A 17,196-nucleotide genomic window follows, 5' to 3' on the forward strand; every position below is an offset into this window, starting at 1 on the left:
GGGGAAGGTTTGCAAGGGGGAAGGGCTGGTAGAGGGGAGTGGGGAATGAGTGGGATTGGGGTGCATGATGTGAAATTCACAAAGAGCCAATAAAAAAAGTTTATATATATAGGCTCTGAGCTACTGCTCCAGCTCCATGTCTGCCCCCCTGCTGCCATGCCCCCAGCTCTGACAGTCATGGGCTCTATCCCTCTCCATCCCCCAGCCCCAATTTAAATGCTTTCTTTTATAAGTTGCCTTGGTCACGGTGTTTACACACAACCGTAGAAAAACGACTAAGACTCAGAATATTAACATATTTTGTCACATGAGATGGTGCAAGAGGGATCTTTCATACTAGTGTGATTTGGTCAACTTTCTCCAAAAGGTCTCTATATTAAAGGCTTTGTCACAAAGAGGCCACATGGGGAGTGTGCTGGTGTCTTGTGACATCTTGGGAGGATTCATACAAACATCTACTCACCCCAAATAAGGAACCAGCAACTGACCACAGTGACAGTTCCACAAAAGTCTAACTTAGCTAACCAATGAGTTCACTGAGGCTACTGATGTGGTCACAAGTAAAGCGTTACTTACAGAAGCGTGAACGACTCAAGGCAGCTGCATTGCCGACAAGCAGAAAAGCCGAGCCCCGCCTGGGGGAGGATGCACAAAAGCTGCATCACTGGAGCTCGCTGCACCCGCAGGCCGCTCAGCTGGGTCACAGTCTCTTCTACACCAGTGTCCTTCCTTGGTCTACAGTTTTGAGGAGGGGTCCTGTGAATCTTCTAAATCTCATCTTTCCAGGAAGTGTGGCTCTTGTTTGCTTTCTGATGAGCCCCTTTTCTCTCTCCAAGAGCGAAACTTTCAGCTGAGAGGGAATTGTCACACGCTCACCCCCTTCCTCGGACTCTTACATTCTTTCTGCCCCCTCCTCTGTGATGTACCCCGAGCCTCAGAGGGGTGGTATAGATGTCCAATTGTTTCCTCCGTCATGGCTAAGTGTTGTGTCCAACCACTACAGCAGCTGTCACATTTTCCTGGGAGTTTGACAGGTTACAAGTCTCTGTGATACACTGTCCATTACCAAAATGAACTTGCAGGACAAACTACAACTGACAGCAACAGTGCTCCTCTGTAAATCACTTTTTTTTTAAAAGATTTACTTATTTATTACATATACAATGTTTTATCTGCATGCACACCTATATGCCAGAAGACGGCACAAGAGCTCATTACAGATGGTTGTGAGCCACCATGTGGTTGCTGGGAATTGAACTCAGGACCTTTGGAAAGGCAGGCAGTGCTCTTTTCCTCTGAGCCATCTCTCCAGCCCTGTAAATCACTTTTTAACTGTCTAAACATTTATTTGCTTAATTACTGTATGTATGTATGTGTGTGTGTGTATGTGTGTGTGTGTGTGTGTGTGCATGCACGCCAACAAGTCATGTTAATGGCCCTGTAATTGTTTGTGTGTGTGTGTGTGTGTGTGTGTGTGTGTGTGTAGCAGAATTATATTTCAACAAAACAACTGAAATGATTCAGATATCCCATGGTAGTTTATTTAAAACATTTCTCTGTGTATGCTGTATTGAGATTCTTAAGGATGTGAGGCAACTACATTTGTGCAGAAACAGGGAAGCTGAAACGGTATCTATGTAAAGCTTTGTAAGTCAGTGGTGGAGATCAGTTTCCTAAGATGAGTCATCTGTCCTCCACTGATGGGGAAAACCACCCAGAATTTGACCTTCCCCCTTAGTAGGAATGGAGTGGAATAAGGTGTCCAGAAACATCTCTTGCCACACTGCCCTGGAAAAAAAATCCAGGCCACTGCCTCCTGTGTAGGCTCGGGCTACACACAGACTATTTTCAGGTCCTGGAAAACAGGCGTGTTTGCTTGCAGGCTCACTGGCTCAGGTACACAGACTGTCTTCATTCTGTTTGTGCAGGACAACAGGAGGCAAGTTCTCAGTTACCAGGAGAAAGGGCTAGATGCTGTATGGCTTTTCCTGTCCCCATGTCTAGTGAAAGGAGTCTACACTTCCCTACAGTAGAGCCTATTCCTGATCTCTGCGTGCTCATGGTAGGGTGTTAAGGCTAATCATCGAATGCCTACTCAGGCAGAGAAAACAGCCTAGATCCACCACACCCAAGAGGATTGCCAACGACACATTTGATGCAGAGGTTAAGCAGGGAGAAATAAGCCATGATAAATGTTCTGATAAAAGCTTAACTAAAACCAAAGGCATAAAGCAGATGCAAAAGTTTCATGTATTGAAGTGGGGAGGAGAATTAAAGATCAGCTTCTCTGGCTCTCTTCCTAAACCTCTCAACTCAGTATGACTCTACAGAAGATTCAGGAAGACCCAAGGCCTTAGTCAACTCCTCTTCTAAGATGGCTACTTCCATAGTAGGGTTGAGCTTCATCAAGCAACACCCCTAAGGTCCAGAGCTGTACTGGTGGTGTTGCGGGTATGGCCGAGGGGGTGGTTTCTGTGACTCACCTGTCATTTACTGGCAGAGGGGCAGTACAGAAAGTCCCAACAATGGTAGTCCTGTCTTTTTTCCAAACCCGGCTGGGAACTTGGACCTTGAGCTTCACTTGCTTTATCTGGCACTGTGGGTTGGGATGAGCTATGACTCCTCTCCCTTCAAGTTGCTGTCTAGGTCTGAAAGGACAGGGGAGAGGGGATGAGTCAGCATAAGATGTACTTTTCTTCCCCTTTGATCCAAGGGGCTCTGCTGGTAAACCTGGCTGGCTGTCAAGTACAGGGGCACTGGCTGTTCTTCCAGAGGACCAGGGTTCAAGTCCCAGCATCCAAGTGGCAGCTCACAACTGTAACTCCAGTCCTAGGGGCTCCGACATCCTCACACAGACATATAGGCAGGCAAAACACCAGTAATGAAATAAAGATAAATAAAATTAGAAAATGGAGACAGTCCTCCGCCCATAGGCCAACAATTTTGAACATGACCCATAAAATACTTGCTTCTTCTTCTTCTTCTTCTTATTATTATTATTATTATTATTATTATTATTACTATTATTATTATTGGTAAAGTCAACAAATTTTTAGTTAAAGGGTTTTACATGTGATTTCTTTGTTGTCCATAGAGACCACTTGAGCTCAAGATTTCTGAAACACTTCTTTCTCAAAGAAAAATTCTTATCCAGTTGTGCGGTGGGAAGAATTGGCTGCCTGGTGCATGGGCAGTGGGCTGTGTGTTCTACCTTCCCGGCCTCCTCTGTGATAGTGGGGGACCCTAAGAAAGAAAGAGGGCTGTTTCTGTTTGTTTCCCCTTGCAGGGCTGGGGTGGCGGCCTGCGGTGCTCGGCCGTTTGAGCTATCTGGTGCCATCCTTGTCACTACGGCGACACTTGCATCAGCTGTAGTCATGACGAGCAAGTGACCATTTGTGGGACCCTGAAGGGCCATAATGGCTGGGTAATACAGATCGTCACCATGTGGAAGCTGACCAACTGTAGCAGACCACCACGAGCTCTGGGAGGCCACTCCCACTTTGTTGGTGATGTTATCTCCTCTGATGGTCAGTCTGCCCTCTCCGGCTCCTGGAATGGAACACTGCACCTCTGGGAATCTCACAATTGGCACCACCAGGAGACGATTTGTAGGCCTACCACGGGTGTGCCGAGTGTGATCTTCTCCTCTGATGATGGGCAGGTGGTCTCTGGATCCCGAGACGAGACTGTAAAGTTATGGAATGCTCTGGGTGTCTGCAAGTGTGCCATCCAGGATGAGAGCTCTGGAATGGCTGTCTTGTGTCCGATTCTTCTGGAACGGCAGCAGCCTGGTCGCTGTCGCCCGTGGATGGTACGAACTGGCTAAGGTACGGAATTTGGCTCACCGCAAGCTTAAGATCACATTGGCCACACTGGCTGCCTGAACACAGTGGCAGTCTCTCCAGACAGATCCCTCTGTGCTTCTGTGGCAAGGATGGCCAGGGATCTCAATGAAGCCATGCAGCCGTGCACGCTAGATGGCTGGGACATCACCAATGCCTTGTGCTTTAGCTCCAACCACTACTGGCTCTGTGCTGCCCCTGGCCGCAGTATCAAGAACTCGGACTTGGAGAACAAGATCGTTGAAGCATGAAGTTATCAGAACCAGCAGCAAGGCTGAGCCACCCCAGTCTACCTTTCTAGCATGCTCTGCTGATGGCCAGACTCTGCTGGCTGGCTACATAGACAACCTGGTGAGAGTGTGGCAGGCGATTCTTGGTACCCGCTAAAAGTTTATGACACTCTTAGAAATAAAACTGGCTTCCTGAAAGAAAGAAAAAAGAGTAAATAAAGGAGAGGAGCAAGGTACAGATGCTTCTCCATGCCACAGCGGGTTGGGTCCTGCTTCGCCAGGCCAGTTTTACAGAGTGATAGTGTCTTCTTGGTGTATTTTTCTCATCCAGAACTAGGCATTACAAATTGTTTTCTCATTTTCCAGAAAGATTTTGTTTTAGTGTATAAAAGCTATTCTTGCTTGGAAACATTTTACAATATGTCAGAGAGAAAAAATAGGGCTTAAGAAACTGTTTCTATCAAGGACTTTATAAATTATATGGAAGTTGAAAAATGCTTTGTGTGAGTGGCTTGGGTAAATTCTCCACTTAAAAGGGAATCTCGGGATTTTGCAAAGTAGTAGAAAGTGGGGAAAGAACACACTTCTCCCCAGCAATCATCCTTCTAATTTCTGATTTTTTTTTTTTTTTAATGAAAACAACTAAGCGAAGTTTAAAAAGCTAACGCACTTTGTGCCTTTCTTCGAGTCATGCGTCCTCTGTTGGGAGTGACCGCTAGCCCCCTGTGAGGTCCACTGAGCCGCTCTGAAAGCTTCAGCTTTGGCTTGTATCCAGCGTCCCCAGTGACTGGTGGGCAGGAGCAGCAGTTTCAAGTCTCTAGAAGACCCAGTGTGCCAGTGCCATGATCCCCATTGGTACCCACTGACCTACTGACTGGCTGCAGAAACAAGGAAAAGCCCTTCTGCCAGCACGCGGCTGTGAGCAGATACTGTAGAAAGTCCCCAGCTGACTAGTTAGTCCACCACAGTCCCCAACTGCAGATTCATGTGGCTTCATGACCCGGAGGGGCCAGTATTTGCAGACAGGGCACTGCCCAGTGACGGGATGTCCGAGAGCTCAGGAGGAATACCCTCTGTGTTGTGGAACTTGTCTTTCCTCCTAGCGCAGTTCATCAGGGCAGCCTCGTGACATCCCCCACCCAGAGCCGAAGTGGTCACTCTCCTTTTTAACGCGCCCCATGGACTCCCCAAGCTTCTTTCGGGCCAGAGACCGCAATCTCTGGTTTCTCTTTCCAAACTCGAGCTGTTTCTCCAGCCTTGTCCTCTCTCACATCCCCCTCCTCAGCTTTCTCTCCCAGGGACCCCTATGTCCTTTTCTCACTAACCCGTTGCTGAGCTCACTCCTGCGAAGTCTTTGCTCCCCCTGTCACATCCTCACACCTACTCAGGTGCTGTCTCTGTGCTCTCACAGCTCGCTACAGTGGGCCAGGGAATGTTTACAGGAGTGTATACCGGTCATTTCCCCATTTGCATTCAGTTCACTTCTCCTGCAAATCTCTGTGTGTAGCTACTTTGTCGGCAGATTCTGGCAAGGGCTGTCCCAGGGAAGCGGGTGTTGGTGTCTGAGGGCCTCTGGGTGGGGTGGGGCGGGGCTTGCGGAGAGGTTACACTTCCTGTGGGGTTCCAGGTTCTGCCCAGTAGCCTGTGCTGTGATTAGGTTCCATGGGAGTCAATCTCTTAGCTTTGCCAGTTTGCCCTTACCATGGTAACCCTCCTTTGCCTCCTACCCCTCCCCCAACCCCCAACAGCTTTCCCAATGTAATTAGTTTGCTCTGAACGTCCCTTTTGGGGGCTCTTCTGCATCAGCCTGGATCGCTAAGCACTGCTTCCTACTCAGAACTGGCTTACGATGTGCTAATTCCCTTTGGCGCCTTGCTTGCTGGCATCCAAACACACCGTGCTGAGGGTGGTGATCTCAAACCTGCAGCTTGTATCTGTGAGTAGACCTAGAGTGGAAACTGACCCCAGCGTGGCGGGCTAGGCCCAGCCTTTAGCAATCACCCCGTGTCTGACCTGGAGCATGAAGACACACGAAAGAGGGGCTTAGCCATTTGGGCCACTCACGTACACGGTGATCTTGGCCGAGGAAGTAATATTGTTGCTAAGAAAGGTGACCTCAATGCTGGTATCCTTTTTTCTCTTCTCCTTTAGATGAAACTCCACGAGGCTGTGATGCACTAAGAAACCAAAGGACAACAGGGGCTTGGCAGGTGGCACAGGTGCCAAATACGAAAGCCCCATAGAGCAGCAGCATGGCGGGAGGCATAGATTACTTATTAGCTCGTCTCTGGTGCTTTCTCAAGTGTAAGCTGGGCTAATCAAATAGATATCCCACAGGCTGGATTGAGGCCTGACTGGATCAGTGCGTGCAAAGTCCCGGGCATAGTGCCCTTGCCTAGGAAATGGTCAGATAGGGTGAGTTTCTATTATTGCTTGTAATGCAAGAGTTGTCTACTCTTCCCTGTCTGGTGACCTTATTGTGGTGAGGTAACGTCTATATGATTACGTTTTAATTTACTTAATGTGTCCCAGGTGGTACAGTTGGGGATCAGACCCGGCTGCCATCATCGGTTTTCCCCTTCCTCCATCTGTGCATAAACTTAGGTCATCAGGCTTGGGAATAGTCATGTTCACCCACCAACCCATCTCGATGGCAGTGACGTAATCGTGAGAGTATCAAAGAGGATTCAGCATAGATGGCTGCTGTCTGGATATCTGTAGCCCTCCAAAAGTCACATTTAATCTCTGTCCCTGCGGAGACACGTGAAAGCAGACCTTGGATCCCCAGCACCCGTGGGAAAAGCTGAGTGTGGCAGCTCTTGTCAGAAACACCACTCCTGGTGGGGAGGGGAGAGACAGGCAGATCTTGCTGGTATGCTGAGCTAACCAATCAGGTTCATTGTGAGCCTGGGTCTTCCTGAGGAGAGCAGCCCTTAAAACAGAAGGAAGGACCTAGCTAGTGACTTTTTAGTCCTTCTGTCTTCTGTTATGGAAAGCAACTCAGTGACAGCCACGAGATGCCATCCCGGAAGCAAAGAGAGCGGTCACCTCAGACACCAAATACCAGCATCTTGATGTTGGACTTTCCAGTCTCCAGAAGGCTGAGAAAACAGGCTTCTGTTCTTTGCCAATTACCCTGTCTCGAATATTTTGTTACAACAGCACAAACCGACAGGGACCTATACTAAATAAACAACTCATTTAAGGAAGAGCAATACCCCTCTTCCCCTCTCCATGTACGGTGTCAGGAGCTGAGATGGCCATCCATTACAATGAGCCTCCCTTGAGCAGTATAGACGCTAGGGCTCTCAAGGTGGGTGTCACCAACACAGACAAGGTGACCATCTGGGCTTACGGTGACCTGAAGAAATAAGGACCTCATGACTGTCAGGATTACAGTGTTACTAACAAATCTCTCTTTATTTAGGGGTAGGGAGTCTCTGGTAGCATTTTGCAGTCACTTTGTCCTCCATCATTTCTCCCTCGTCTCCTTTCATGATGGGTACATAGTTAGAGACATAATTCTTTATTCCTCCTCTACCTGTACTTTTCCATCTGACTCTTGGGGAAGTAGCCAGTGGATACCAAAGCTTAACTTAGAGGAGGGATGTGATTCATCCCCCTGGGCTTAGGGACAGGCTCACGGACAAGCACCAACACCCCAAGAATTCATGAGACAAAAGAGCCTGCAATCTTGTCCCCTCCAAAGAGAGAGAAGAAGAAAAATCCAGTGTCACAGGCCTTCTGTCTGTCAGTTGATTATTTCTAAAGGGTGTAAACTGCTTTGTGGATGGGCAAGGTTCCTGAACTAGAGTGGATATTTGTGACCTAGGGAAAAGCTAGCTGACTTTGAAAGCTTCAGGAATGTAATTCCTTGTGTTGAGTTTGACCTTCGGTGGATGTCATCTCTTCCTATGTTTGTGCTGACATTTTCTTAAGGTTCTGTTTCTCTTTTCTCTACACTGCCCTGGAAACCCAAGGAGAGCTGGGACTGATGCTGGGGTGAACAGGAACTGGTAGTGATTTCAAAACAGCACAGGAAGGTGACTCAGAAAGAGGAACACTGAGCCCTGAGTGAGTGGTCAGAAAGCTCAAATCTAAGGCCAGGCCCTGATGCTAATCAGCTGGGCCATCACGTCTAAATCACCAAACCTCTTAGTCCCTTTACAGGGCAGTGGTGAAGAGCTGTTGAAGTCCTACCAAGAGGCCACTACATGAGGAACTGTTCTACAAGGGATGGCTGATACCATCTTTAAAATCACTATTGGGTAGAAGATCAGCCTGGCAGAAATCAAGGGTGGCCATAGTCCTCAAGAGCACTGCTGAGGTGGAAGGAGGCTAAGAGTTCTGAGTATAGGAGTCCAGGGCCGTGATGGCCTGGCAGTGTCTGGGGAGCTGGAGCTGGCCCCTGGCCACACTGGAGCTTAGTTAACAGGTCAGACTTGGCTTAGGGAAAGATGGTACCCTGATTCTGTCCTTAGAAGGAAAGGCTCAGAGTCTGAAGGCAAGTGGGTGTTCTCACTGGCTGATTTCCTGTGTCCCTCTGCGGTGTTTGAACAGACAGGAACGTGTTTCTGGGGGCATAAGGGAGAGGTTTTGAGATAAACATGAAACCAGAAATGTACGGTTCTGGGACTCTGCCTAAGAGGGAACCTTAAAAAGCTCATAGCCTCCCATGTCCTCCAGGCCTCCATACCCTGTGTATTCTTAGCTGCACAGACACAGTGGAGCCTGATCGGGTTGCTACCAGCTTGCCCTGACTGGAATGAGAGGCCGAGACATCTGGTCGCAGAAGCACCAGCCTCCACCACCACACGCCATAGCCTTTCTGATAACCTCTGATGACCACTGCTGCCAGGGGAGTGACAAGAAGAAGGAACAGGGAATGGAGCAGCATGGTGGCATAAGGTGACATGAAAAGGGGACAGGGGACCTGATGTCAAATCCTGATTTCCTCACCCATTTATGTGCCTCAGGTAATGTCTCTCAGAACCTCTCTTCATGAAAATCCCACCACTGACTGAGACCGCTTGGTTTCTCAGGCGTAGCCATACCCACAAAGCTCAAAACACCCCGGCCCGGGTCTCAGATTCTCTGCCTAAGGAAAGGGAACGGTTGGGTGTCAGGTTTTGAGTCTTGGAGCCACTGTCTGCCTCTACACTATCTCTTGCTCACAATGCGTGCTTGCATGTGAGTGCTATGACCGTTTCCGTTTCCCGCAGGAGGATATTGGGTTTCAGAAAGGTGAAGCGGCTTCCTTCTAATTACTCAACTGGAAAATAGAGAACCTGAGATTCAAATCCAGGTCTGTGCGACCACAGAATCCGAGTTCTGAGGACTAAATCACATTACACTGGGACCTTCCAGGAAATAGGAGGCTGTAGCCACAAAGATCTCTCTACTAATGCAACAGAAGCTAATGAGAAAATCGGCTCATGTTAAGGTGACAATATCATATATCATCTAAGTTAGCATATTTTTGCCCTGTGCACGCCATGGGGCTGATGGGAGGGCCCAGGACAGTGAGCACAAACCAGGAAATAGTCACCCCGGTGAAGCTATAAATAGCACAGGAAGGGCATGGGCTTAGTGTCTAATGTATTTCATGGCTTCCCAGACTAGCTTCTATTTGCATTTCACATCCTTGGCATCTTAGCTTCAAAGCAATGTAGGGAGCAGTATCTGTGAACAGCTGGATTGTGTCTGCAAAGGAGAAGGTGGCAGAGGTCATGAATTCCTCAAGGGTTCTGACCTAGGAGGCTCTACTAGGGTGAGAGTTCTGTGGTGTGGGCACCAGGAGGGGAAAGAAGTATGAAGAATGGCATGAGTCAGGGGTCCCCCAGAGAGAAGCCTCCCAGGGCAAAAACTCTCTTTCTCTTTCTGTCTTTTTTCTTCCATCTTTCCCACTGTCCCTCCTTCTTCCTCTCCCTCCCCCTCTCCCTCTCTTTCATTTTGAGACAGAATTTCTTTGTGTAGTTCTGGCCATTCCAGAACTCACTCTGTAGACCAGGCAGGCCTCGAACTCAGAGACTCGCCTGTCTCTGCCATCCTGAGTGCTAGGACTAAAGGTGTGCTCCACCACATCTGGCTGGGCACGAATTTCAAGGGGGAGATAGAGAGAGCGAGTGCGTAAGCAGAGAAATGCTCCTAATGGCTCTTAACGGCCCTGCTTAGATTCTTCCTTGCAGTTCTGGTTCTGAGACTGCCTCCCAGGTCACCCGCCAAACCCATCCCTTCCTATCTGAGCTCCCACCCCAGGCGAGATGCATCCCACACAGGAACCCAGCCTCCTCCCTACTCACCACAGTATGGGGCCTGGGACGTAGTCATGAGATAGACTCTCACTTCCTTGGGGAGAGGCTCAATTTTGACACCACCTCGTTCCACCAGTCCTGAAAATCAAGAGGGAAGGACAGCCCAGTTTCGAGGAGGCCATTTCTAGGACCTAGAATCCCCAGTCAGGTGTGGACTCACTTATGTACCTCGAGTTCCACAGATACATGTGCTCTGGCTCGGGCTTCTTGATGACCCCAAGAGCCCCCCCCCCCAAAAAAAAAAAAAGTTCGGTAAAGCAGTATGAACATGGAAGTCGACAGGAAGTGCATTTTTTAGGTCAATTCACACATTCACTTCTTTTCTTCTAAAATCTGTTTGTTTAGCAGGGGTGGGTCTAGGGGGAGCCAGGAGGCACTTGGGCATTACAATACACACGTGGAAGTCAAAACAGCTTGTGGTAGGTAGCCTACCATGTGGGTCCTGGACATGAAACATGCTTTTCTGGCTTGACAGCAAGAGCCTGGCTGCTGAGCCATCTCCACTGCCCTCACTTGAACTCATCCTTGGTCGACAACTGTAAGAAACATAATGTTTTGTGTCTAACGTTGTGTCTAATTTGCAAAAGTAGATATCGTATCATAGTTACTTTGACAGCACCCGTATCCTGTTGGTGGGGACACAGTGAAATGAATGTTTGTCCTGAAGATTCGAAGATGATAGTTGGGCGGAGTGTGCTCGGGGATGAAACCAGGGTTAGGACAAGAACCCACAGGCTGAAGAACCTTGGCTTAAACATAGAAGGGTGTGTGGCCAGTGTCTTTAAGGTTCAGTGTCAGGCAGAGCCGAGAGAGAAGCTGGGCAGACAGTGGGAAGTGGCTGTGAAAAGCCACGTGACCCATGACCTCCGAAGGGAAGCCAGACATTCGTCCAGGAAGAGGACACAATGCCTCTGTATGCTGTTATGGGGTTCCATCTGCCTTTCTCATTCTGTCAGGCCAGTACCATGTCACCATACAAGCACTGGCAAGCTGCTGTATTTCAAGTCATATCCAGGCATGGTGGGGAATGCAGAACTGTGGAAACAGGAGAGAGCGATTTTTTTTCCCCTAGAGTTTTTGTCCTAGGATATGCCGTGTTCTCTCAGCTTTCCTAGAATCCTTTCCCCACACTGGCCTGGATCATGGAGAAACATAATTGAGCTGACCAGCAATGAGTCATTTCCCCTAATCCAGATGTCATGTGGCCACTGCAAGCTCCCACTTCTAAAGAGGAGCTTCCTGCAGCAATGGGGAATCCCTACAACGCAACACACACGGAGCAAGCTCGCCAGCAGGGAGCGCATAAAAGGTGGGACAGCAAGCACCAACTGCCATCTTCCAAGTGAGAGCAGGCTGAGCACCTCATGGGTTAACTTCCTTTTCCCAGACCGCTAGGCTCTTGGCCATAGGTCAGAGGTGCTCTGACAGTGTGGTTGTCTAAACAAGACTTGTACCATCACTGCAGTCATTGGCACACCAAGAGGGGAAATCTCACAAGGTCCCACCCCCAGATAAAGAGCTACAAGCAATCCACCAATGGCTGCCGAGGAAGAGAATCAGCCTTCTCTAAGGATGAGCTCCCTCATAGGTTGTCAGATCCCAAGCGGTCAACCCTGCACACATGTACACAAGAGTAGCACTAAAGAAGGAGGGGGAACAGGAACCTTTGGAGAGGGGAAAGGAAGGGATGGAACAGCACTCATATGTGACATGCCAGAAAAAAATTAGGCAATTTAATACTATTTTAAATTTAAAACTATTTTAAAAGCAAAACAGGTGACCAAAAGCGGTTAGTACTCAAACTTCCCGACATTACCAAGGGAAGCCAAAGGAGTGAGGCCTCACCTATCCTCGGGCAGGAGAGCAGGAAAGGGTTAAAACAATCCAGACAGTCTCCTGCAAGGAAAGCCTTGTAGCTGGCACAGGGAAAGGCCGTCAGCGGGCAGGCGTTCTCCAGGGCACTGACGTAGAGATGCACAGCCCTCATGTGATCACAGATCAGGTAACTGTAACCTGAGAGGAGACAAGAGCCACAGCAGGGGTTCCAGTCAAGACCGGCGGAAACCCCCTCCCTGCTGCTTTCTATAGCCCTCCTGAGCTTTACACCACAGCAGCCTATGAATAGACGGGCCACGCTTTAGAAATATTAACAGGCCCGTTACCGCAGTCTCTCTTTCCCCATTAATTCTCCCGAGCTGTAGAAGCTAAGCCTGTGGTGTGAGATCGATTCTTACGCCATCAGGCAAAGTCTCTGGTAAAGTGGAGGCACACAGAGCTCAGGGTACCTACCACCCGTACAGCTAAGATGGTTGTCTCTCCTCGTCGCCACCCACAAAACCGTTTTCCCACCCAGCAGAGAGATAGTCTAGAGCTGCTGTTCTCGGCCTTCCTAGTACTGCGACCATTTAATACAGTTCAGCAGGTAGTGGTGACGCCCAGATGGTTTTTGTTGCTACATCGTTATGTAATTTTGCTACTGTTATGAGGCATAACATAAACGTTTGTGTTTTCCAATGGTCTTAGACGACCCTTGTGGAAGGGTCATTTGACACCCCCTAAAGGGGTTGCGACGCACAGGTTGAGACCACTGGTCCAGAGCATCAGCTGCTGCTCAAGATCCGTCTCTTTAACCATGTACGCTGTAACTCACCTAGCCCAATAACTGGTCTAAAGAACTTTCCAAGTGTCCCAATTACCCCAACTTGATGGTATTTTATTGTGGTTATTTACTATTTAAAAGTTGCCAGCAGTACACACACACACACACACACTCACATGTATGTTGCAACCCACATAAGGCTGGAGCTAGCACGTAAGGAGCCACAACTGTAGGCTCTTGGGCTTGTCTGACTCCCCCTACACCACAGGACTCTCTTAGCCTGACAGTTAAGGACAAACTGTGTTCACTTTCTTTTCTCTTATGGTCAGGATGTTCTCTACTGCCGAGCTCTTTTTAGCATCAACAGAAACTGGAGCAGAGAGCAGCAGCCTCTTCTCGAACTGCATTATGAAGAAGTGCAAAGTATCTAACTAAAATGCCCCCGAGAGTTTCTACAGCCATTGAAACCAAACTCCTCCTCCTGATCAGAAGTGCTAAGGTTTCCAAGAGGCATGTTTTGAAAAAACAGTAAATCTAGCAAATAATAATAATAATAATAATAATAATAATAATAATAATAATAGTACTCATTTGATAAAAATGTTAAATGAATCATTAGATGGAGCCAGGTGTGATGGCACACATCTGGAATCCTCAGGAGGCTGAGGCAGGAGGACAGCCTGGAGTTTGAGATCAGCTCGAGCTACAGCATGAGATACTGCCTTAAAAAGCAAACAAAACAAAAATCTTAAGATATTGAGAATTTGGTTAAACAAGAGAATCCCACAAACACACAGAAATTAGCAGTACTTAATATTTCCCAACAAAGTGTCAATGTATTCATTTTAGTCACAAGGCTATATGGCTGAACAATCTTTGGTGCTTAGGTTTTTTTTTTAAAAAAAAATAGATTTAAGCTTATTTAAAGCAGATATTAAATATACTTTTTATTTAAATACATTTATAACTTAAAACATATGTTAAATACTTGCAAAAAGAGAATTCCAGAAGAATGTATTTAGGAAAAAATGTGGTTAAAAACCATCTTTAAGATAATTTTGGACGCTGGGTATAGCAACCTTTAACCCCAGCACTCAAGAGGCAGAGGCAGGCAGATCTCTGCACGCATAAGGTACTGGGTGAAGCGATCCTTTGGCCATGTAGCTCCGATGGTCTGCTTCTGCCACAGCTACCTTCTGGAGAGAATGCAGCTATTGTGGGCCATAGATCCAGTCTTACTGGCCTGAGCAATGTTAAGTCATGACCGGGCCTAACATAAACCGGGATGACGGCACAAACGTGAGGCTGGCTTCCATTATTAGAGAGAACTCTCTGGAATTCATGGTGCAAAGACAGCTAGTGTGTGCTAAGCTAGCATGTGCTAAGGGCATCATTGGAAAGGCCCTATGTGGCCCATGTTGGCTGCTCAGGGTGAAGACGTGGTGAATTTTAATTTGGGGAGCACCTGCCCCACAATGCTACCTTTCCCCGGCTTGCTGACCTGCATGAAAGAACGTGGGACACCCAGGCTGGTCTTGGCCTCCATTGACGAAGTAGTCCACATGTCCAACAGGTATCCGGATACCCAAATCTGAAAGAGGGAGAGCCCAGTCAACTTCCTGCTTCAGAAGCATACTTTCCCAGCCCCACATCGCGGTCGTTGGGAGTCGGTGTCCTTCTCATTGCAACGGGTTGTGCAGCTACAGAAGGCAAACCGTGCTGAGAGGAAGTGCACTAGGATCGGTTTACAAGCTGATTGGGTTTGCCAATAAGATCAATAACAAGTCAAGCACTTGCCCATACCTAGGCCTTTCTTTGTCCATCGTCCCCACCTAGAATCTTCTTCTAGCCCCTCCCATGGCTAATTCATTCTCCTCTGCTGAGCCTTGCCTGCTACATAGATGGTTGTCAATAATCCCATCAGAGTAGACCCCTTCTGAAGATACCCCGTGAAGCTACCCTTTCAACATGCAATGATGTCCTCATGTGATATGTGTATGTCTATGTGATAATGACAACCTGTAATCTGTTTCCTCTAATGAAGCCTTGTGTACTTTCCTGTCTTTTGTTTTCTTGTTGTTGTTGTTGTTTTTCTTGTAGGTCTTTGACACCTACCACAATACCTGACTCATGATGAGTGACTAATAAATCGTTATTGAATGAACAAATGAACAGCTGTCTAGCTACATACCCTTGTCCATTGTCAGATTCTCAGGACTGGCTTCCTAGCTCAGTAAAGATTGACTGATGAAGCAGATCCCATAAAAGAGGGATCTCTGACTTCAAAAAGCCAAAGAGCCCAAAGTCAGGTAACTATGAATCTAACATGAAATATATTTAGTAAATTTGGGCGTGGAAAACTTCTACTTCATTTTTAAAATTTGTTTTATAGATGAAAACAATGGTTCCTTTCTAAATCATGCTGAAATACCATAAGAAGAGTTACCATCTTAATTTTTAAGTAGGCAGCTCAGTATCTTTAAGTGTCTCTCTTGTCTACATTTACAGTGAGGAGTCAGTGTCACGCTTTATTGCACAAGTGTCACTCTCTCGAACTAAAACTATATAAGCCCCAACTCCCCATTTCTCCTCCCTCATTCTCTCTCGCTCAGCCACCACCACATTTCTGTCTCCATAAACGTGATCCCTCTAAAGTAAACGACTCTCCTTACTCACGAGCAAGGCAAACTATCCTCACACAGCTGGGCTTGGAGGACCTTGCTATGCATCTGTGCGGTGAAGGCAGGAACAGTGCTTGGACAATATCGCTGCATGGGCTTCTTCTAGTTGCACGCCTTGTGAGCTTTGGTTACTAGAAGAAGGCTTTAGACCTAAGGGCGTGAGACACAGGTGTCTCTCTTCCTTGAATTATAAGCCCTTCTGGTCTAGAACAGATATTGTTTGTCTTGCTGCAGTAACTCTGAACACAGTGTTTGGTACACACTACAGGGACATAAGTAGAAATAAGGATGGTTGTCTACCTTCTTTCTCGGGTGGTCAGAAAGACAAGCTGGATGAGAGTTGAGGTGACCTTTCCTGTGTGTGTCATGATTGGAAGGGAGATTCTCTCTCCACCTAGGATGGACTGGGCTTGTCCCCCGGGGAAAAGGGAAGTCCTGACTGGCCTGTGTGCCTGCAGAATGGAATGCCCCCCTGTCATCAGGGGCCAGGCGCACACAGCCTAAAAAAAGCAGCATGATTTTCCCATACCTATCAACACAGGGTTTGGTTTTGAATCAGTGAGATTACCAAACAAACCATTTTGGTTCATGAGTGAAAGTTCTCTTGCCCACAGGTAGCTTAAAATAAAACTACTAATCTCCTTGGTCACAGTGACAATGAGAGCCAAAGAATGATCTCAGAGCTGGAAGAGACCTTCAAAATCATTTTGATAAATCTCCTGCTGTATAACAGTAACTCTGCCAGGAACAGGGGCTCCCGTGCTAACATCGAAGCCCTTACCTATGCTCACTCCCTCATCCCGGACACATCACCCAAGCTCACTGTCAGTGTCTGTGTGGATGGCTTCTACAAAGAGGGCGTCTCCAGCATCCAAGCGCTCCTCCAGGCTGGCTCTGGTGTACTCCGGTCCAGCGGGATCCAGACCTGTCAGGACAGACTGATATCAGAATCCTCTTCCCTCTCAACTCCCAGAAACACTAGGTCTTCCCCAGCACTCTCTCCAGTTAAGCCCATCATCCATCTAGGATCAAGGGTTGGAAGAACCAGCCCAGGACCACATTACCCAGGAAACCCATGGTGGGTTGTCTGTCATGGTGCTCTCTCAGAGGCCCAGTTTTCTGCCTTTAAAATGAACTTAACAACACCACCAATCTGGCAAAAACAGTGAAACTGCTCTCATCCCATAGGGCCTCTCTGGACCATTCTGTGAGACATGATTCAAACTTGTCCAACTGAAGGACCAAGAATGTCGGGTATTTACCAGGCAGCCCCCGTCCTTACTGACTGAGCGTGAAGACTGGCAAATAGCATCCTCCATCTCTGCAGGGGATTAACTCTCTGTCTGAGGGAGATTTCCACACCAAATCCCAATGACAGCATTCTTCCACCCATTTTACAAATGTAGGCACTGAGGTTCGGGAGCAAATACCGTACGCTCTTACATTGACATTGGAGATCATAGGATAATGGCGCTATTCTATGCCAACAATAGAGATCATTGCAGTAGCAACAATGACTTGATCATAAGG

General features: G+C 47.7%; 1 protein-coding gene and 1 pseudogene across 1 annotated transcript in view; one reads left to right on the forward strand and one right to left on the reverse strand.

The window, feature by feature from the left end:
• Positions 1–1,519: 1,519 nt before the first annotated feature.
• The window catches only part of Pla1a (phospholipase A1 member A), a 35,285-nt gene continuing 19,608 nt past the window's right edge, over positions 1,520–17,196 (reverse strand). The window contains exons 5-11 of the mRNA XM_055625077.1: positions 16,490–16,591; positions 14,487–14,576; positions 12,232–12,399; positions 10,375–10,464; positions 6,141–6,249; positions 2,484–2,648; positions 1,520–1,916 (exon numbers count right to left, since the gene is read on the reverse strand). Of these exons, the coding sequence (XP_055481052.1) occupies positions 1,832–1,916; positions 2,484–2,648; positions 6,141–6,249; positions 10,375–10,464; positions 12,232–12,399; positions 14,487–14,576; positions 16,490–16,591 (809 nt within the window). The 3' untranslated portion in view covers positions 1,520–1,831. The remainder of the gene's footprint in view (positions 1,917–2,483; positions 2,649–6,140; positions 6,250–10,374; positions 10,465–12,231; positions 12,400–14,486; positions 14,577–16,489; positions 16,592–17,196) is intronic.
• LOC129689792 (receptor of activated protein C kinase 1-like) lies at positions 2,686–4,529 on the forward strand (annotated as a pseudogene).

This window comes from Psammomys obesus, unplaced genomic scaffold (assembly GCF_907164565.1).
Source record: "Psammomys obesus unplaced genomic scaffold, mPsaObe1.curated_primary_1811, whole genome shotgun sequence".
NCBI lineage: Eukaryota > Metazoa > Chordata > Mammalia > Rodentia > Muridae > Psammomys > Psammomys obesus.